Source organism: Phyllobates terribilis, unplaced genomic scaffold, assembly GCF_046119375.1.
Source record: "Phyllobates terribilis strain yellow unplaced genomic scaffold, ASM4611937v1 Scaffold_11__3_contigs__length_659146591, whole genome shotgun sequence".
Lineage (NCBI taxonomy): Eukaryota > Metazoa > Chordata > Amphibia > Anura > Dendrobatidae > Phyllobates > Phyllobates terribilis.
Genome location: NW_027362771.1, coordinates 380,931,246 through 380,952,428, shown reverse-complemented (window position 1 = coordinate 380,952,428; position 21,183 = coordinate 380,931,246). Strand labels below are relative to the sequence as shown.

Below are 21,183 nucleotides of genomic sequence, written 5' to 3'. Positions count from 1 at the left end.
ACCAACTCCTCAGCCCGCGCCAGAGGGCGAGTATATGCCCGGGGATTACATTTAAAGTGCTACTACAGAGCTGAAAGAAAAAATAATCACTGGAGTGGTGCTTTAAAGGAGATGAACTGTAGGCAATCTGATTCATCCCCTTGATGGGTAGTGTAGCTACAATAATCTAAACTTGTGAGCAGGTAAATTCAAAGCTATATAACCAGAGGTATATTAAAAGGAGAGAGGGGGAAAAAAAAGAAAAACAAAAACCCATTTAAAATAAAAATCAAACCAGTTTATTTGTGCCACCTAAAAGTTAACAAGACGATAAGGAAAGGGGGGACGACTTTCTGTGGCCAAATTCACAAACACAACACTGTATCCAGAGAAGAGGAAAAAAAATACAAAATACTATACAATGTTTGGGAACTTTACCATCAGGCTCCAAAGAGTGCATAAAAAAAAAACACCCTATATATACTACAATTTGGAAAAGGGAAACCAAAAATTCTAAGAGTCAACAAGAAAGGATGCCATACTGCCAACCTTTCTTTTATAATATTGCTTAAATAGTAAAGTTTAAATACATCCACCATAAATAAGTGGAAGGTAACTTAAGCCTTTATTCTCGCTTCCAGATGATTTGGTCCTACAATCAGGACTAAGTCACAAGCAGTAGTCCATTTACTCAATGAAGCTGAACAAACTGTTTAGACATGGCTGTAGACGGTGTCATGCTTACTGAGCAAAACTATAGCCTCAACATAGGATAGGAATTGAACGATTACAATCTGAACTGGACACTCAGCCATTCTAGTCTGTATTTCATTGTGGAGGAACAATCTCCCCCTTTGAAGTTTGCATCATTTTTACATGAATCTGGAGGAATTTTCAGATTGAGCACTTATAACAAGTCAAATTCACCAATAAAATCCCCCCTGATCAAAAAAAAAAATTCTTAAAACTAAAAAACACAAAGCGGGACAATTCACTGTATTAAAGCCTTGTTCAATTGAAGGTTTTAACAAACGAATAAGTTATCGCTAAACACGGGTAACAGACTTCTTAAAATCTCCGTGGAGGCGCTCCCTTATAGGACTTGAATCCAGAACCACTTCCTCCTCGGGGCATAGATCCTGGCATATGAACAACTCTGTTGATTGCAGAATTACTGGAAAGGTAAAAAGGGGAAAAGATGTTTTAAATAAATAAATATATATATATAAAAATAAATAAATAAAAAAAAAAACCACACACACACGCAAAATTTACCAAATGTCTTCCGATACACAGACATACCTCATCTTCCACTGGTCCTCTAATAACATACCTGGAATGAGAGGACATCATGTCTCCACTTCGACCATCTGGCATCCTTCGGCCATCATATCCACCACCTTGTGGGTTGGGACCGTGCCATTCTTTTCTCGGCCCAGCATTGTCACGTCCAGGGCCAATAGGTCTTCCTTCATTGTAGTGCTATATAAGGGAACATTGATACTTTATAGGGGAGCAAAATGGTCTTCTGTTTATACTTTTGGAGATAAACTATTGCAGGAAATGTAGAACACTTTCCCTTTGAATTCTCTTCCTTCCTGGGTGACCCGGTTAGGAAGAAGGTAAAAACATGAAAGTCTTCAGGAATGATTCCACATTTAGAGAATCTATTATTTTAACTGCTTAAAGACTGGCCTATTTTCAGATTTTATGAGTTCTCTATTCATCACTGTATTCCACACTGAAACAGCATTATTTCCCAGTCGGTGCAACGGTGAATCTTATTTTGCAATAGCATTACTTTGGGATACATATAATTCATTAACTGTTAGAGATGAGCGAACTGATTAGCAGGCTCCAGGTCCAGCGGCCATAGACTACGGACAGCCACCTTGCACATCACCTGCAGGCATTCCCGGCAGCTCTTCTATTTAACTGACGCACTGCGACATCATTGTTACGGCGTGATGAGAATGAGGACCCATCGGGCCTACTATTCAAAGAGCTGCCGGGAATGCCAGCAAGCAGAAGGCATTTGGCAGGGTTCCTGCGTGGCTGGCAAAAAGTACTGACATGGCCACTGAACAAGGGTCCTGTGAATGTTGTCGCTCAGCTTTATTAATCTAAATAATAATAGTAAGGGGTAAAGCATAAAAATACTTACTTGTCCACCGCTACCACGGTCTCCCACCATTATTCCACGATCGCCATCTCTGCCACTAAAGCCAGATTTACCACCACGATTGCCATGTCCGCCTCTGGCAGAATGACCAGGTGCATCTCGTCCAGGTCTGTCAGTTCTGTTGAAAGAAAAGGGGATTTTTTTTTAACCACTTAAAGGGAATAGGTCAGCAGGTTTTTCCTTTGTAATCTGAAGACCGGGTGAGTTAGGGGTTAAAACACATTTGTGTTACAATGAATGTTTTAAGTAAACGCACACAGTATCAGCAGGTGATCATCATAGCGGACACCCTGCTGAATCTATTGCCATGGACCATGGCCGTTTAACCCCTTAGATGCTGCTGTCAATAGTGACTATGGAATCTAGATGGTTAACAGTGTGGGGACTTGCTCTTTAGACCCATCAGCATCCAGAGATCATGATTGGTTGTTAACTGCCATGGCAATCAGGCCCACACAAACAGCAGCCTTAAAGTCTGCACATTATATAGTGACCTGTTCAAATGTTAGCAATATTAAGGTGATAAACATTTATTTCCTGCCATGCCACTTTGCATTAATTCCTGAAAAGCACCTGAAGAGTTAATAAACTACCTGATAGCAGTTTTGAATATGTTGAGGGGTGCGGTTTTTAAAATATCACTTTTGGGGATTTCGAGTACACAGGTTCCCCAAATACACTTCTAAACTGAATAGGTCCTTAAAAAAAAATTAAAGATTTTTTTTTTTTTTCAAGGAAATTCACAACACTTTAAAACTGTAGCAGTAATTTTTTAACATCCTAACAAAATAAAAAGAGCATTTTACAGATGGCCTATTTTGTGTAGTGTGACTTTGGATTAAAGGGATAATCATTCAAAGTTAGAAAATTGCGAATTGTTTGAAATTTGTCAAATTTCTCATTTTTATAAATAAAACAGTTTCCACAGCATGTGCTTGGAAAGCGCTTGACAACCCGCATGCGGAAATGCATGCAAAACGCTTCACTTCCGCTTGTCCCTGGCAGGAAAAAACGCATGTACAATCCGCATGCGTTTTTTCTCCCAGGGAGATGCAGAAACGCTTAGGAAAAATCCGGAGCATTTCTGCATCGTGGGCACATAGCCTAAGTCTAGCCTCTGATGGCCATGGAAGAATGCCTCAACCACCCCTGCCTCATTTCCAAGCACTCAAATGCAGTTATGGTCATGGCTGTGGAGTCGATAAGACAAACCTCCGACTCCTCAATTTCGATGACACCGACTCCAACTCAGACTCCCTCATACACGGCTCATGTTTAAGTGATAAATTTACTGTAGCACAGATTCATCTCAGCTAAAAGTCTAGACCCTTAGATCAGGAATAGGACAGACATTTATAGGACATTTCATAACTTTCCCAGATTCTTATGAAAAAGTATTACCCACAAACTGCATTGAACTACTGTACCCAATTTATTATATATTTTAGGAGTCGGAGTTGGTCCATTTTATACCGACTCCACCAAAATGGGCTCCAACTCCACAGCCCTGGTTATGGCTGATAACAGCATCGAAGGGGGTTAAACAGTTACGAGTTCAGGTGTCAGCTGAATAGACAAGCAAAATAACTAAGCTTTTTAGCACCAAACTCCACTAGGAAAACGGTCGATGTTAGTCTCAATGTGTAAAGTAGTAATTTATAGTTTTCAACTATGTACCTTGTGTCCCGTTTATCAGTTGGCATTCCTCCTTCTTTCCAGTTAGTGGACCGTGGTGGTTTTCCTGGAGTATCTCTTGGATGATGCCCATGCTGCATATCAGGATTACTGAGCCTTCTATCAGGGCCTTGGCCCTCAGATCTGTTTGCACCTGGTCTGTCAATACGTACTGGCCTTCGATCATCGCGATCTCTCCGATCTGTATCTCGTGGCTCATTTCGGGGTTGTGTTGGATCACTTCTTCTTGAATCATTGAAATTCTTGTTAAAATTCTTTTTGTTATCCCCTTGGTTTGAAAAACGGTCACGTCTACCAGACGGGAAAAAACAAAACATACATAAAACTGTAAACGCATACCATTGAAATAAGCAAACAAAAACAGTTATCTGCACACTTACTGTACCTTTCAAAGGATGATGCATTAGAACCCTCTGAAAACCGACCCCGTTCTCGAAGATCAAAGTCAGTGAATCTGGGCTGCTGCCGATTGTAATCAGACCCTTGGCTAAAGCGGGAGTCAGTATCCATAGCCATTTTCTTGTTCTCACCCCAGAAGTTATCATCTCTCCTATGAGAAGAAATAAATAGGCATATATAAAGAGGGGAAAAGGAATTTTTTCTCCTCCTGCCGCCACTCCTTCCTTCATGCCCCAGGTCAGGTTTATAAACATCTTTATATGTATCACCTTTAGTGCAAATAATCTTTTTCATTTATTTTTTACTGTTCATTTTTTCTTGGCATTCAGGTTTATGTGTGTTGTAAAAAAAACCAAAAAAAACAAACCCTGTTGAAAACTTAGGGACACAATTAAATAAAAATAAAGCTGTGTGCCCACTATGCGTTTAAGCGTTTGCGCAGCGGCAATTCCACTGCAGAAACGCTTAAAAAAAACGCTTGGTAGAAGGTCTGCCATGTTCCCCAATGATAATCCGCATGTGCTCTGCACATGCAGCGGAAATTTCTGCTGCGGATTATCATTGTGGAAAAAATCCACAGCACTACCAATTATTTTGCGGAAGCGCAGCATTTTCGCCGCCATTGACTTGCATTGGAACGCATGACATCCGCATCACTGCATCTGTAGATGCGGATTCCATGCATTTCAATGTGCGGATGGTACCCGGGTTTGGAGAAGAGGAGACTCTCCTCCGGACCCCGAGTACCATAGAACCTGTAAAAAAAAGAAAAAATAAATATTATACTTACCTTCTGATGGCCCCCGGTCTCCTTGTCTCAGCTTGCCGGCAGCTCTACCATTCTTTCGGTCACACTATATAAATCCATGCCGGTTGCATGGATTTATATAGTGTGACCAAGTTGTCAAGCACTTTCCAAGTGATGCTAAAATCGCTTAGAAAGCTCTTGTCAACCTGCATGCGGAAATGCATGCAAAAACGCTTCACTTCCACTTGTCCCTGGCAGGAAAACACATGTACAATCCGCATGCGGTTTTTTTCTGCCAGGGAGATGCAGACACGCTCAGTAAAAATCCGGAGCATTTCTGCATCGTGGGCACATAGCCTAACAAACACTCTCTATAATATAGCTACAAGTATAATTCTAATATACATACACATTTAAATGTATATCTTTACCGTATCTTTGGATTATAAAACACACTTTTCCTCTCCAAATTTGGGGGTCTTATAATCCGAAGTGAGCTTATCAGGGGGAGGGCGGCTGTGGTGAAGCGGGGTCACAGGAAGCAGAGTCGCTGCTTCAGGAGGCCAGCAGCTCCCGAGATCTTAATCTGTGAATGCGCCGCCTATGGCGTCCATTCATTTGGGCTCAGTGCACCGCAGGGAAATCTTGGGGAAAGGGGACGGCGCTCTCCAGCAGCAACATCTTATGAAAGTCCACTGCCCGCAGCATCAGCCCACTCCTGAAGCAGCGACCCTGCCCCACTGCACTCGGTAAGGTGTAGAGAGGGTGGGGGTGGGGGTGTGTGTGTGTGTGTGTGTGTGTGTGTGTGTGTGTGTGTGTGTGTGTGTGTGTGTGTGTGTGTTACGTAAGCTTACACACAATTGAAACCAGAAGTTTACATACACTGTATAAAGAGACACATATGCATGTTTTTCTCAATATCTCACATGAAATCAGAATAAACCCCTCCCGTTTTAGGTCAATTACAATTACCATAATTTTTAATATTTGACAAATGCCATAAAAATGAGAATGCAATAAGTAATAAAAATGCCTTAAAAAAAAGTCAAAAGTTTACATACATTTCATTAGTATTTGGTACTACTGCCCTTAAACTGAATGACTTGCTTGAAACGTGTGGGATATCCTTCCACAAGCTTCTCACAATAGTTGGTCAGAATTTGGGCCCATTCGTGATGACAAAACTGGTGTAACTGATCCAGGTTTGTAGGTCGCTTTGCTCGCACCGGCCTTTTCAGCTTTGCCCATACATTTTCAATAGGATTGAGATCCGGGCTTTGTGATGGCCTCTCCAAAACATTGACTTTGTTATCCTTAAGCCACTTTGTTACCATTTTGGCAGTATGCTTCGGGTCACTGTCAATTTGGAAGACCCATTTCAGCACAAGCTTTAACTTCCTGGCTGATGTTGAGATATTGCTTCAGTACTGCCACAATCTTCTTTTCTCATGATGCCATCCATTTTGTGAAGTGTACCAGTCCCTCCTGCAGAAAAACAACCCCACAACATGATGCTGCCACCCCTGTGTTTCACAGTTGGGATGGTGTTCTTACACTTCCAAGCTTCTCAATTTTTCCACCAAATGTAACAATGGTCATTATGCCCAAAAAGTTCAATTTTAGTTTCATCAGACCACAGGACATGTCTAAAAAAATTAAGGTCTGTGTTTTTGTGTACATTTGCAAACATTAATCTGGCTTTATGTTTCTTTTTGAGTAACAGCTTCTTCCTGGCAGAGTGGTCTTTCAGCCCATGTTGATACAGTACTCGTTTCACTGTGGATATTGACACAATCTTACCAGTTTGCGCCATCATCCTCACAAGGTCTTTTGCGTTTGTCCTTGGGTTGATATGCACATGTAGGACCAAAGCACGTTCATCTGTGGGACACAGAACCAGTCGCTTTCCTGAGCGGTATGATAGCTGGACACTCCCACCTAGTTTGTACTTGCGTATAATTGTTTGCACAGATGAACGAGGCACCTTCGGGTATCTTGAAATTGTACCCAAAGGATGAGCCGGACTTGTGCAAGTCCACAATTCTCTTCCTGATATCTTGGGTGATTTGTTTAGACTTTCCACTACACAAAGAAGCAGTGTGTTTCAGGTGTGCATTAAAATACATCCACAGGCGTGTCTCTGATTAACTCAGATGTTACCAAAAAAAACACCTATCAGAAGCTTCCAAACATATGACATCATATGGGCTGTCCAGAATTGTTTAAAGGCATAGTAATCTTAGTGTATGTAAACTTTTGACTTTGCAGGAAGGAATAAAAATGCCTTAAAATATTCTCTCTCTAATTATTCAGCCATCTGGTAAATAATAATTTTGGTAATCCTAAATAACCTACTCCTGCGCTATATTATAATATAAAATATACACACACATTATTATATATATATATATATATATATATATATATATATATATATATATATATATATATATATATATATATATATATATATATATACACACACACACACACACACACGAAGTGTTTTACATGCACAATAGTGAATGCCACATAACGACAAAATTCCAAGTTTAGCACTTGAGGCTTACAAATGTTCTGTGTCCTCCTTTTGTCACATGACACATCAAAATGGTAATCAAAACATATCCTTGTCAATGGTCATTAGAGCAGCGGTAACGCGGCCCCAGAGCTCATCCAATGCTGCTGGCAAAGATGGCATTTAAACAATGTTTTTGATGTACCCCCAAAAATGAAAAATTCACACTGTCCGATCAGGAGACCTGGAGGGCCATCAGAAGAGTGCCAAGTCAACACCAGTACAGCACCCAATCCACCAGTTTGGGAGTTGCACATTAAGATCGTGACACACCCCTGAATTTCAGAGGGGGGCGGGGCGCCTTACACCTTTGTTTTTGAGAAAGTGCATAGAACTCACATCAGATGCCATGGTCAGCTGGCGGTAAATGTTGCAATAACTGTAAGATATTGTTTCTAGCGCACTCGCAGAATCTCCCAGTTGGCTGAAGAGTGCCAAGATCACGACGTGTTGATTTTACAGGTCTCTCAAACCATCTCCACTGCTTCGCCTGTAACATTTGGTCGTGTGGGGTTTTTACTTTTACACAAGCACCTGGTGTCCTTAAATTGTCGATACCACCACAGTGCTCTGGTGACCAGGTGGATCACTTTCATACAGTCTTTGGAGCGCTCGCTGCACGGTGACAATTGATCTACACTTCCCATACTCTTAACACAAAAAGCACTTTCACTTGCATAGCAGCCATTGGGGGGGGGGGGGGGGAATCTGATTCCGCCCTGCCTCCTGGTGAGTCACAAGTATTCCAGTGTAATTATTCAGTACTGTGCAAAAGTTTTAGGCAGGTGTGGGGAAAGAAGTGCTGCAATGCTCTCAAAAATAGACGTCTTAATAGGTTTCATTTTGTCAAAATGCAAAGTGAATGAACAAAAGAAATCAAATCAATATTTGGTGTGACCACCCTTTGCCTTCAAAAAACGCATCAATTCTTTTGCGTACACAGATGCAGTTTTTTTTGAAGAAACTCTGTTGGGAGAGTTTTCCTAGAGGTTTGGAACAAGCACAGATTTTCTGTGGATGTAGACTTGTGCAAAACCTTGTCTTTTCATGGAATCCCTGACAGACTCTGTTGCAAACACAAACTCAGAGGAATCATGTCACAACTTCTAGGACTCCTTGTTTTTTGTTATGCTTAATATAGCTCTTAATGACAGGCTGTATGTTTGGGGTCATTGTCCTGCTCCAGAATAAATTTGGAGCCAAATGGGATGCCTTCCTGATGGTATTGCACGATAGATAAGTATCTTCCTGTATTACTCTGCATTGAAGTCACCATTAATCCTTACAAAACCCCAATTCTATTTGATGAAATTAAGTCAAACTTGCCTGGATCCTCCACCATGCCTCACTGTTGCCTGCAGATACTTATTATTGTACCACTTTCCAGCCTTGCAAGAAACCAATGACATTCTATTACAACAAGACAATTCATATTTTGACTTATTAGCCCAATGCACTTGCTGTCATTCCTTTTTCTGCATAGTTGAGTTGCATGGCCTTTTTTACATGTCGAACGTATGACTTTTTGGCCACAATTATACCATGAAGATCACACCAGTTCTCCGAACTATAGACGAGTCATAGCCGTGTCTTACTGGTTGCTGCTAGTTTTGAGCTTAATGCACTGCTGGACATCTTCAGATTGGAAGCATGATGTGTCTTATGTGCACATTTCTTGGTGCAGCTTTAAAATAACTAACAGCGTCCCTTGAAACCAGCTTGCTTTGAAATCTTTGCTGGGGAGAGACATTGCTGATGCAGTATAACTACCTTGTGTCTAGTTGCTGTGCTCAGTCTTGACATGGTGGATGACCAGTGACATGAAATGGTCTCTCTAACCACATTTTTGTACCAGTTTGGTTGTTAATCGCCCTGTTAAGCCTCCCACACAGCTTAATTACTGTGTTTCAACCTACACACAGGAGGGATACCTGTTTGGTATAATTGGTTACTCATACACCTTACACTATAATCCTACAAAATCCCTGACTTTACGCAAAAGTACATAAAACAATTGATGCCATTTTAAATGCAAAAGAATAGTCACACCAAATATCAATCTGATTTAGACTTCTCGTTCATTCACTTTGTATTTTTTAACTTATAAAAATAAACTTATTATACTCCTAGTTTCCATAAAATTCTTAATTTTCAGCATTCTTCCCACATTTGCTTAAAACATTTAAAAAGCTAGCATTTTGCAGCTCATTCCCCATTACATAATCAAAATGAAATTTCTAAAATTTAAAACTGGGTTAAATACCTATGGTCGACATCACGTGGACGCTTTAAAGAATTTCTTTTCTCTTGCTCAAATCGAAGTTGATCTTGCTGACGTCGCAGCTCTTCTCGTTCGCGTGCAATGCGCTCAGCTTCTTTGCGTCGCTCCTGTGGAGTGATTTAGTGAGGTGTGCATCTTTCAGTAGAATCAACCCTACTAAGCTGTCTATATGAGCATGCAGGTCATCGGAAGTTGAAGAAAATGACACCTTCATGACAATTTTATATCTTATTTCAGAGAAACTCATGTTTTTCTTAATATTTAAGAGAGGTGTTAAGATATTTGGGCTGGACATGCATCTCCTTGAGAATCTGCCTCCAGAGCTTGGTTTAAATTAAACAGAGCTTTTACCAGTGTGAGACATGTAAGGACAGACAGTCTGCTCTCTGGATGTCACGGCAGAGATGTGTGATTATAACAATATAAGGCCATGTGCCCACAAGGCGTTTTTAGAGCCGTGAAAACGCTTGTAAAACAGTCTGCCATGCAAAGCAATGTGAATTTGAATGTGCACATGATGCGCTAATTAGCGCGCCGAATTCACAATGCGTTGCAAAACGCAGCATGACCATTTCGACCGCGAGGGACATTTAAACACAGCAAACCCGCAGGTATATGTAGATTTGCTGCATTTCAATTAAATTCAATGGCCGCGAATTTTCAGCGTAATCGCGATGCGTGTGGTACCCGGGATGAAGAGGAGACTACAACATCCCGGCTACCACGCGGTGAAAAAAAGAAATAAAGTTAAAAATAAAAAAACCTGTATACTCACATCTCCGGTCTGCTCCCGGCAGAGTCCTCTCTCTTCAGCATCCCACGGTGTACTTGCAGGACCTGGCGCTGACGTCATTTAGTCAGCTGATGGTCACGTGACCGCTGACATCAGAGGTCAGGTGATGGTCGCGTGACCATCAGCTGACTAAATGACGTCACCGCAGGTCCTGCCAGTACACCGCGGGACGCCGAAGAGAGGATCGCCGCCGGGAGGAGACTGGAGAGGCGAGTATACCAGTTTTATTTTTAAACCTTAATTCTTTTTTTTTTTACCATAGATGCAGCATTTAAAGCATCTAAGTTGGTCACACAATATAAATACATGCAGGTTGCATGGATTTATATTGTGTGACCAACTTGTCAAGAACTTTCCAAGTGATGCTCAAAATAGCTTGGAAAAGTACTTGAAAAAACGCATGCGAAAACTTATGTAAAAACACTGAAAAAAACGCTTCTCTCTGGCAGAAAAAACGCATGTAAATCTGCATGCGTTTTTTTCTGCCAGAGAGAGGCAAAAACGCTCTGCATCAAATCTGCTACGTGGGCACATAGACTAACAGTGCTGAGCTTTCTCTCATTAACAACACATATGCGGCAGCAGCTGTCCTCTCAGTGCTTCAGCCGCCATCTCACAAGCAGCAAGCGTGGAAGTATGTGAGCAATAGTTCTGGGCTGCATTTTGAGAGGATAACTACAGCATAGCCACATATCAAAGTACCATTTAATCAGTCCAATATAGAAAAGTGGCACTGATCTGTAAAATCACTTTTAGTCAATAAAAAAAAAAATCTTGCTAGGGGAATATTTGTGGAATACAGCGACATCATGTGTACAAAAGCTTCTAGGGGTCACAATTAAGTATTGTGACCACTAGAAGCATTTGAACACATGAAATGGCAATCAACCACACACATCCCCACAAATCAACTAGCAAATGTGTTTTTTAATGGTGATTAAAAAAAAGTATTTTTTTACGGATCTGAGTGCCACTCTATAGTGGACTGACACCTTGCACATACTTCATCTAAGTTCAGCACCACAAGGTCCGAAGCAGCCATATGGTGAGATCTGTGTTTTTAAACTTTGACCTTTGACTGTCCAAAGCAGTCTGGTTTTGTTAGAAAGATGAATAAAATGACACCCTATGACCTGCAGGCCAATGCAGACTGCTTAGGAGGGTTGATTTTTCTGACAGACTGCCTTTAATAGAAGTGTACATTATTTAGTCAGATTATATTTAATATATTCTCTGTATGTGGTTACACACTTTTAGTAGTTTATGCCGTGCTGGATTTTTAGCTCCCTATAATTTGCAAAAAAGAAATGATTCCTATATGGCCGTCTGGGTGGCCAATGCATGGTCTTGGGTATATACAAGCCTGCCTCTATAAGAGCAAGAAATTATGTATGTCTAAGCACCAACCACAGACACGGCAGAGAGTACAAAACCGGATCCATTAAACACCTCGTCTTTCCTTCATCTCACTTAACCCCACTACCCAATCTATCACACTTTCCCGCATTGGTGTAACCCTGGTCTTTAACCAGTGTAGACAAATCCAAGCCCTTAACATCTCCTGCAACTCAAAAAACATTTTAAGAATCCACCATTTCCTCAATTCAGAATCAACTAAAAGTTAGTGCATGTCCGCCTCAACTATTGCAATATCTTCCTCTGTGGCCTTCAAACCAACACTAACACCTCTCCAGCCTAAGCCTAACTATGCTGCCTGATTAAGTCACCCATCGCTACTCCTCTACACTTTGCCAATCCATTATCTAGCTTTGAATTCTCCAGCGAATCCAGTTTAAATGTCTAAAAATGACTTACAAAGGCCATCCATAATCTGTCTCCCTCATACATCTCAGAACTAAGCACCTAACAGTAAGATTTTCCTGAGCACCCAGCCCATCCTCCGGAATTTGATGCCTCAATCCATCTGATTATCTCCCACATTTGAATCCTTTAGATGCAACCTGAAGACTCATCTCTTTAAGAAAGCCTACACCTTGCAATAACCTTACTGCCAACTCACTACCACCAGAGCTGCTCCAACCCCTGACCTATTGTGTACTTCCCCCAATAGCATGTAGATTGTAAGTTTGTGAGGGCATGGTCCTCCTCCCCTGTACCAGTCTGTCACTATAAGTTAGCTTACTGTATTATATGTGTTATATGAATGTAAACCTCCACGTGTAATAAAAATGAGTACATGCTTACATTTTACACAGGAGCGCATGTGTAACAGACTAGGCACAGACAGTCAATTGCTCACCTGTTCAATACGTATACGCTCCCTCTCAAGACGTTCCCGCTCCATCCTTTCACGTTCCAACTTCTGCCTTTCTATTTCTAATCTTTCTCGCTCTCTTTGTAAGCGGTCAAGTTCTTCACGTTCTCGCATTATGCGATCCCTCTCTCTGTCACGGCGCTCCCTCTCAGCCATTTCTCTGCGCCTAAATTGTATATATAAAAAAGTGGATTTATCCACTGTTATATATTTTACAAACAATTTATGAACTGGCTGAATGTAACCTTTGTTCTAGGGAAAAGGAGCTCAGTTTCTCACCTGGCCATGTTTATATAGTGTAAAAATAGAATTAAGACTTACCGATAATTCTGTTTCTAATAACCCTCCACGACAGCACCAAAGGAGTATGTCACCCCACCCTAATAGGGACAGGAAACACAAAGGTCAAATAGACACTCCCTCATCCTCCCTCCAGTGTTTTTATAAAGGACCACACAAGTATGGATGCTTCAAATTATATTTATTATTATTCAAATTAAATGATTTTTTGGCTAACCAAGCCAGGGAGGGAATTACCAGTGCTGTCATGGAGGGTTATTAGAAACCGAATTACCAGTAAGTCTAATTCTATTTTCTCCAATAACCCCCAAAGACAGCACCAAACGAGGAGTACCAAAGACTAATGTTAGGGAGGGACAACAGCCTGAAGCACTTTTCGCCCAAAGGTCAAGTCTTTAACGGACATTAAATTAAGTCTGTAATGCTTGGCGAAGGTATGGACCGAGGACCAGGTAGCTGCTCTACATATCTGCTCGAGGGAAGCGTTTCTTTCTTTGCCCAGGAGACGGACATGGCTCTAGTAGAGTGCGCTTTCAGCTTCTCTGGCGGTGAGAGATTTTGGATCTGGTATGATTTTACAATTGCTTTCTTGATCCAACTAGCAATGGTACTCTTCGAGACTCTTTCCTTCGTTTTGACCAGATGGCTGAATAAAGAGGTTCTGATCCTTCCTCCAGGCCCCTGTTTTTTTGGAGGTAGTGAAGAACGACCCGCCTTACGTCCAAAGAATGGAATTCTTCTCTTTTATTTCTCGGGTTCTGACAGAAGGAGGGCAGGATTATTTCCTGTGAAAGTCTGAGACCAATTTTGGTAAGAAAGATGTATCCAGTTGCAGAGTAATTCTATCATTCAGAATTCTCAAATATGGGTCATTTACTGAGAAAGCCTGGATTTCTCCCACTCTCCTGGCCGTAATCGCTACTAAAAAAGTTGTCTTCCAAGCTAACTTATCCAGCTCTATCGAGGCCAAAGCTTCAAAACGGTGGTAGTGTCAGACCTTTAAGGACGATATTGAGATTCCAGGAGGGAACATGGCTGATTAATCTGGGACGCAGACAAGTAGCTGTTGTCATGAACCTTTTTACCCATCGATGTTCAGCCAAGCTTTGATCAAAATAGGCACTTAGCGCCGCGAATTGTACTTTGAGGGTGCTGGGTCTAAGGCCTTTTTCCAGCCCCTCTTCCAGGAAATCCAAGATCTGGGTCATGTCAGGATGCCAAAGATCTGGCGTATTTGGTTTATACCATGTTAAGAAGGTCTTCCATATTTTGCTGTAAATGGAGTTTGTTATTTGTTTCCTACTTCTCTGTAGGGTATGAATTACTCGGTCTGAGAGTCCTTTGGCTATCAGGATTGTGAACTCAGAAGCCAGGCCACTAGATGGAGGTTCTCGGGATCTGGATGGAGTATTGGACCCTGATGGAAAAGGTTTTTGATTGCTGGCACAATGATGGGTCCTTCTATGCTTAAGACTGTTTAGTGCACAGAACCAGCTCCTTTTTGGCCAAAGTGGAGCTATCAAGATTATCTTGACCTCCGAGGTCCTTACTTTCTGTAAGGTCTTGGGTAGCAATGGAATTGGGGAAAAGGCATAAGCTAGATGGAAAAGCCACAGGTAAGCGAATGCATCTACCCCCCCCAAGCATACGTCGTATGGATCTAGGGAGAAGTATTTTTCCGCCTTGGTATTTTGGAGTCTTGCAAAAAGGTCCACCTCCGGGCGACCCAATCGTCTGATCAGCATGTGGAAAACGTCTGAGTTCAGTTTCCATTCCCCCGGATGAATATTCTTTCTACTCAGAAAATCGGCCTGGATGTTGTCTGAGCCTTTTATGTGCAGGCCTGATAAGGAATTAAGAGGTCTTTCTTCCCAGAAGAATATTCTTGCTGAGATACCTTTTAGATTCTCGTACTTCGTACTCCCTTGATGGGAAAGGTGAGCTACGGTAGTCATGTTGTCTTAATAGACCCTTAAGTGTCTGCCCGCAATGAGAGAAGCCAATATTTTAAGTGCCTCCTCCACTGCCTTTAATTGGTGGAAGTTGGAGGATTGTCTGCTAGTCTCTTCTGTCCAGACACCTTGGAAGGGGGTCAGGGCAACGACTGCTCCCCATCCAGTCTTGCTGGCGTCTACCGTTTTTTCTGTGGCAGGGACCAGGTCTGACTTTTGATAAATCATCAAACCACCCTAGGGTGGTCAGGATTTGGATCGTCCTTTGCAGATCTTCCTGAAGTGATACTACCGAGGGACCTACTAGTAGGAAGTTGTCGAGGTAGGAAACTATGCAGATTTTCTCCTTCCTGATGGAAACCACTACCTCTGACATAATTTTGATAAAAATTTGTGGTGCTGCGGATATTCCGAATGGCAATATGTTGAATTGGAAATGTAGCGTCTGATCCCCTTGAACCACTGCAAATCTTAGAAATTTCCGGTATGTTAGATGTATAGGGACGCGGTAGTATGCATCATGTAAATCGATGGTTGCCATTACATATTCTTGTCCTATGAAGGGAACTGCTGATTTGATGGACTCAATCTTGAATTTTCGGTAGATGACGTATTGGTTTAAGGGTTTCAGATTTATTATTCTGTAAGTGCCGTTTGTTTGTTTTTTTATCATAAACTGACATGAATAGTGGCCTGTGTGTCTTTCCATTTTTGGGACCGGCAAAACAGCTCCCAAGGATAGCAGGTTTCTTAGGCCTGACAGTGTGGTTTCTAATCTCGGGGAGGCTAGATGAATTATTCTTACTTTCCTTGGCGGATATGAGGAGAATTCGATCTTCACCCCTTCTTGAATTGCTTTCAAGACCCATTGACTGGAGCAAATCTTTCACCATTGGGGAAGGTATTTCGTGATTCGTCCCCCTACTGCTCTGGCATCACCGCTTCTGTTGTCGCTGTCGTTTCGAGAAAAAAATATTTATATCTTTCCCCCCTTTGGGGTAGCTCCATCCCCTTGTACTGAGGATTCTGCTCCCGAGGGGGGCAAAAGGGAGTTTTCTTGTAGTGTCTGGGCTCAGGCAAGGATTTCTTTTTATCAGCCGCCTTCTCCAGGATGTGGTCAAGGGCCTGGCCAAACATTCTCCCCGGAAGGGAATAGAACAGAGATTTATTTTGGAGGCCACATCACCGTTCCAAGATTTCAGCCACTGTGCTCGTCTTGTGGAGTTTGATAGGACTGCTGCCCTGGCGGTTACTCTCACAGATTCCGCTGAAGCATCTGCAAGAAAGTCAGTGGCTTTCTGCAGTAAAGGTAGGGAAGATTATATCTCTTCTCTGGGTGTGCCCATAGCCAGATGCTCTTCAAGTTGGTTGAGCCATCTTGACATGGATTGCGCAATACACGTAGAGACGTTAGTCTTCAGAAGGGCTGCTGATGTTTCCCAGGATTTTTTGAGAAGGCTGTCCATTTTGCGGTCCAGAGGATCCTTCAGTTGTGAAGAATCCTCAAATGGCAATGTTGTCTTTTTAGCGACTCTTGCCACTTGAATATCGACCTTAGGTATCTCGGTCCAACAGTTTGAGGTTTCTTCATCTACCGGAAACTGATCTTTAAATTCTGTTGGTATAATCAGCAGTCTTTCCGGATTTTCTCATTTGTCCAGGATTAAGTCCTGAATGTTTTTATGTATTGGAAACACCATCTTTTTCTTTGAACAGAGACCACCAAACATCTCTTCTTGAACTGTTCAAGTGGGCCTCCCTTCTTCCACTTCCATCGTTCTTCTTACCGCTGTGAGGAGGTCTTCCATAAATTCCGCTGAGAAATAATATTTCTTATTTTCCAGACCTTACTCTGCTGGGCTAAGTTCACCTTCCTCTATGAGGTCATCTGGAAGGGATATCTTGTCCTGAGAGTCCGAGTCTCTTCATTTTTCCAGGGAAATCTTCCTCTTAGCCTTTGGAGGGGAATCAGAAGTGGATCAGGAGAAGGAGGCCAATGAGGATTGAACCTCTTGACGGACTATCCCCTTGATTTCGTCTATGAGAGACGACCGCTCTTTCTTAATAATTTTCTCCATACATTTTTGGCATAGATATTTTTTGTTTGAAGAAGATAGCTTCTTTGCACATATAGCACACTTCCGGCTAGACTTATTTCATGGTGCAGGATCCTTGTCCGCCTAAAAAAGAGGGAGAAGGGAAATTAATCGTATCAATTTTAACCTGCACCTAGGAAAAAGGACACCCAGTGCCAGTAACTTACTGGGATTGGAATCGCGCTGGGCTTCACAGACATGGAGAAGATAGATTCTCGACCATCCAGTGTATAGCATACAAGAAGGATTAGGTCCTACCTTAAGATGTCTTCTGTCCAGGGCTCTTCTACAGGAGACTGGACTCAGCGCTCTCCCTCCTTCTCCTGGGGAATGGGGGAGGGGGGCTACTCCCCCCTTGGTCCAAGTGTTAAGCAGGAACACCTGCAGTTTCCTCTTTTTTTTGGCCTTAGTGTGTGTGCGCCGTTTACGGACCGGCAGTAACTTCAGGGACCCCGTTCCGGCGCCCCACGTAACTTTCCGGCCGTTCCTAGACTCTTGCGTTTCAGGGTGGAACGCATACCGGAAGTGACTTAATTCAGCGGTCCGCGTCACTTCCGGGATCCGGCGCGCGTCTCCTCTGCTATGGAGACAGTCTAAGCCGCTCAGGAGGCCGTCTGAGAGGGGGGAGGAGCTGGGCTGGAGAGCTCAAGGAGGCCTCCAGCACGGCACCCACCAGACCTTACCCGCAGGTGCGGACTCTGTGGGGAGGAGGATCCCGAGTCCCGGAGGAGAAGAAGACCGCTCGATCCCAGCTGCCTGGCTTAAAGGTATGGTTAGGTGTCTGCCGCCGGCACAGAGCACCCTGGATGACCTCTTCATCCCAATAGTGACAGGAAAAACACTGGAGGGAGGATGAGGGAGGGGCTATTTGACCTCTTTGTGTTTCCTGTCCCTATTAGGGTGGGGTGACATCCTCCTTTGGTGCTGTCGTGGGGGGGTTATTGGGAGAAAATTGCACTACTGAACTAGGCTTCAAATCACTAAAATGTGTTAGGTTATTACAACATAAAATCTGCGATCAGTGTTCCAAGCTGAAAATGGTTGTGTATATACACGTTACCTCCGCAGCTCCACTGCTCTGTGATATCGCTGTAACCTCTCCAGACGTTCAACGTTTTCTCTTAGTTTCTGGGCTTTCATTTTTTGAAATGTCATAATATCCTTTTTATCCCTGAACTCACGGAATTTGGGCTTATTTGGGATAAATCTTTCTCTTGGTCTCATCTAAAATGAAAATTAAAATGAGTAAACTGAATCATTCTTCAAAATATCTACATCAAAATTGTGAATGATTATTTTCCACACAACTATATATGGAGAATAGATTCATTCTTTAATAACCATTAGTGAAGGAAAGAAAAAAAACAAAACAAAACTAACCACAATATTAATATATATGAAAAACCCCTGATGTTAAAACTTACCTTGTCAAATCTTCCTTTTCTCATTTGGGGCCGCATGTAACCCTGATCACCTTTTGTCTGGTCTATTACCACCATCTGTCCTGGGCTTTTACCTACAAGTATTTTAAAAACATTTGATTACTATAAAAATAAAAAAGTTACCCCTACACTATTGTTCTATGGCAATAATAGTATAATAGAAATCTGTAATGTTAAGAGGTCAGAGCTGTTTCTTCCCCCCATATTCTATGAAGATTAAATTCTGCCTGCTACAAATAGCAAAGGCCGCTAATGGGTTTACTGCATATTATTACAGAGTTTGATTGAGTAAGCTGCTCGTAGTAGGAAGACTGGCCAACCACTGGGTGAAGAATATTTTAAACTTTTCTTACCTGGCCGTTTCCTTTCTTCATTTTTGTCTCTATGATCGTGGGAAGAACTTCCAGCCTTATCACCACTATCTTTACTAACCATCTTGGAATCTTTGCCATCTTTCTTATCAGAAGATTTGTCAGATTTTTTGTCATCTTTCTTAGAATAACTTGTGGACCTTAGCACAAACAAACAAAGTAATTCGTTTAAATCCCAAATTGCTAAAACCAATATAGTGCATATTAAAATCACAAGTGTGATTCTTACTTGCTACTTTTGTCTCCACCAGATGATTTTCTGTCACCAGAAGTTCTGCCAAACCCAGTTTTCTCATCGCCTTCTTTCTGATCTCTTCTTGAAGGATCACTCTTCCACTGGAGGGGAACAAAAATGATTTATGAAAGACTTATAAGTTGGGGAGAGCCATTGTATAACTAGAAAAAAAGGGCACCTTTTCCACGGATATCTGCTGGCCATGCAATTCTGTGCGATGTAGGTGAGAGATGCATCTGGAAACGTCAGAACTACATGACATAGTGACAATCCCATAGCATTTTGCCCCTGGACTCCTTGCATTGGTAACTACTTTGGCACTCAGAACCTGGAGGGATAAAAATGAAATCGTACTGAAAGAAATATTTTGTGAAAGGGTTTGCATTTTTCAATTAAATCACCTTGAATTCGTGACATTTCTATAGGTTTACTAAAAGTGAATGGGTATATGGCCATAGAGATAAGATAGCTGTTGTACACTAGTCCATGCCAACAATAGTCTTCCTTGATTCAACCATACACAAGCTCCCTTAGACCAGTAGTGCAGGAGCATTTGAATGGGGACTGATGTATAGACGGCAGCCAAACACCTCCCATGAAGAATAAATGATCATGGGACCATCCACCTGATCTAGGCAGGAAAGCTTTTATCCACTGACGAATCATCAACATGGGGATGAACGGAAGAACGAAACATTTACTCAACTCTCCATAACACTAATTAGGAGGTTACACTGCTTAAACCAGGGATGTCAAACTCAAGTACAGAGCGGGCCAAAATAAAAACTTGGACAAAGTCGAGGGTCAAACTTGATATCTATTAACAGCCCTCCATACAGTATAATGGGCCCCCACATAGTCCTCCTTGGTGGTGGTAGTAGTAGTGAAACATGGTATATTATATTCAATGTCAGGTTTGTGTTGTTTTCTCTAAATTAATAGGTCTTCTAATGATCGGACAAATCTGATGAGATTGTTAACCAGCACCCATGTTACATAGAAAGAGGATGGGGGGACGACAAAACACACTTTGGTGTTTTCAATATGGCTCATTCATAAGGAAGCCTGAAATGCCTCTGCAGTAGATACCAAAAACCTACATATTGCTATTATCTGAGTAAAGAAACATTTACAAGAACAAAATGATATCCTCCATAATTACCAGACCTTTCACATACCTTTCCATATTTCCCAAAAAGATTCTTCAAATCTGCAGCTTTTGTATTAGATGAAAGTCCACTGACCCACATATTCCTTAGTGAGCTTCCACTTGTGCCACTAATACTTCCTTTAAAACACGATTTTAGAATTATAAATGTAAGAAAGCATTTCTGAAACAGACAAGCTATGAATGCATGGCTGTGCGGCATAGGGTACTGTACACAACTAAGACTAGTACAAGGCTTAGAGTTTTGTGTAAAGAGATTTGCACATTACATCCATTGTGTAGTGTACGCTTTCTTGTGGCACCAACCTGGTGTTCAAGTGGTAAAGCAATGTGCAGTTTTATCTTGTGAGATGAGTGCTGTTGGTCACACATGCTCAGTCATTCCCTCTATAGCCAGCTCACTGCATAGTGAGCCCCCCCCAAAAAATAGCAAGCCGGGCAGAAAGCAATTTTTATTAGTAGCTCTGCAGTAAGCAGAGAATCACTATTCAGAGACAGCTGTGTGGAGAGTTAGGCCACGGCCCCACTATCAGTATTTGGTCAGTATTTTTTCTCAGGAGTGGGAGCCAAAACCAGGAGTGGGTGATAAATGCAAAATTGGTGCACTGGTTTCTATTAAACCTTTTTTTCTGATTGTTCCTTACCTGGTTTTGGCTCCCACTCCTGAGAAAAAAATACTGACCGAATAC

At 41.9% G+C, this 21,183-nt stretch overlaps 1 protein-coding gene across 3 annotated transcripts in view; it reads right to left on the bottom strand.

Moving 5' to 3' along the window:
• Positions 1 to 255: 255 nt before the first annotated feature.
• Positions 256 to 21,183, bottom strand: part of SLTM (SAFB like transcription modulator) — a 72,510-nt gene continuing 51,582 nt past the window's right edge. For all 3 annotated transcript variants that reach the window (XM_073652961.1, XM_073652963.1, XM_073652962.1), the window contains 13 exons: positions 20,505 to 20,614; positions 19,505 to 19,654; positions 19,321 to 19,427; positions 19,074 to 19,231; positions 18,703 to 18,794; positions 18,339 to 18,502; positions 12,916 to 13,096; positions 9,845 to 9,969; positions 4,242 to 4,406; positions 3,839 to 4,147; positions 2,144 to 2,279; positions 1,313 to 1,461; positions 256 to 1,153 (listed from right to left, as the gene is read on the bottom strand). In XM_073652961.1, the coding sequence (XP_073509062.1) occupies positions 1,048 to 1,153; positions 1,313 to 1,461; positions 2,144 to 2,279; positions 3,839 to 4,147; positions 4,242 to 4,406; positions 9,845 to 9,969; positions 12,916 to 13,096; positions 18,339 to 18,502; positions 18,703 to 18,794; positions 19,074 to 19,231; positions 19,321 to 19,427; positions 19,505 to 19,654; positions 20,505 to 20,614 (1,952 nt within the window). In that variant the 3' untranslated portion in view covers positions 256 to 1,047. The remainder of the gene's footprint in view (positions 1,154 to 1,312; positions 1,462 to 2,143; positions 2,280 to 3,838; positions 4,148 to 4,241; positions 4,407 to 9,844; positions 9,970 to 12,915; positions 13,097 to 18,338; positions 18,503 to 18,702; positions 18,795 to 19,073; positions 19,232 to 19,320; positions 19,428 to 19,504; positions 19,655 to 20,504; positions 20,615 to 21,183) is intronic.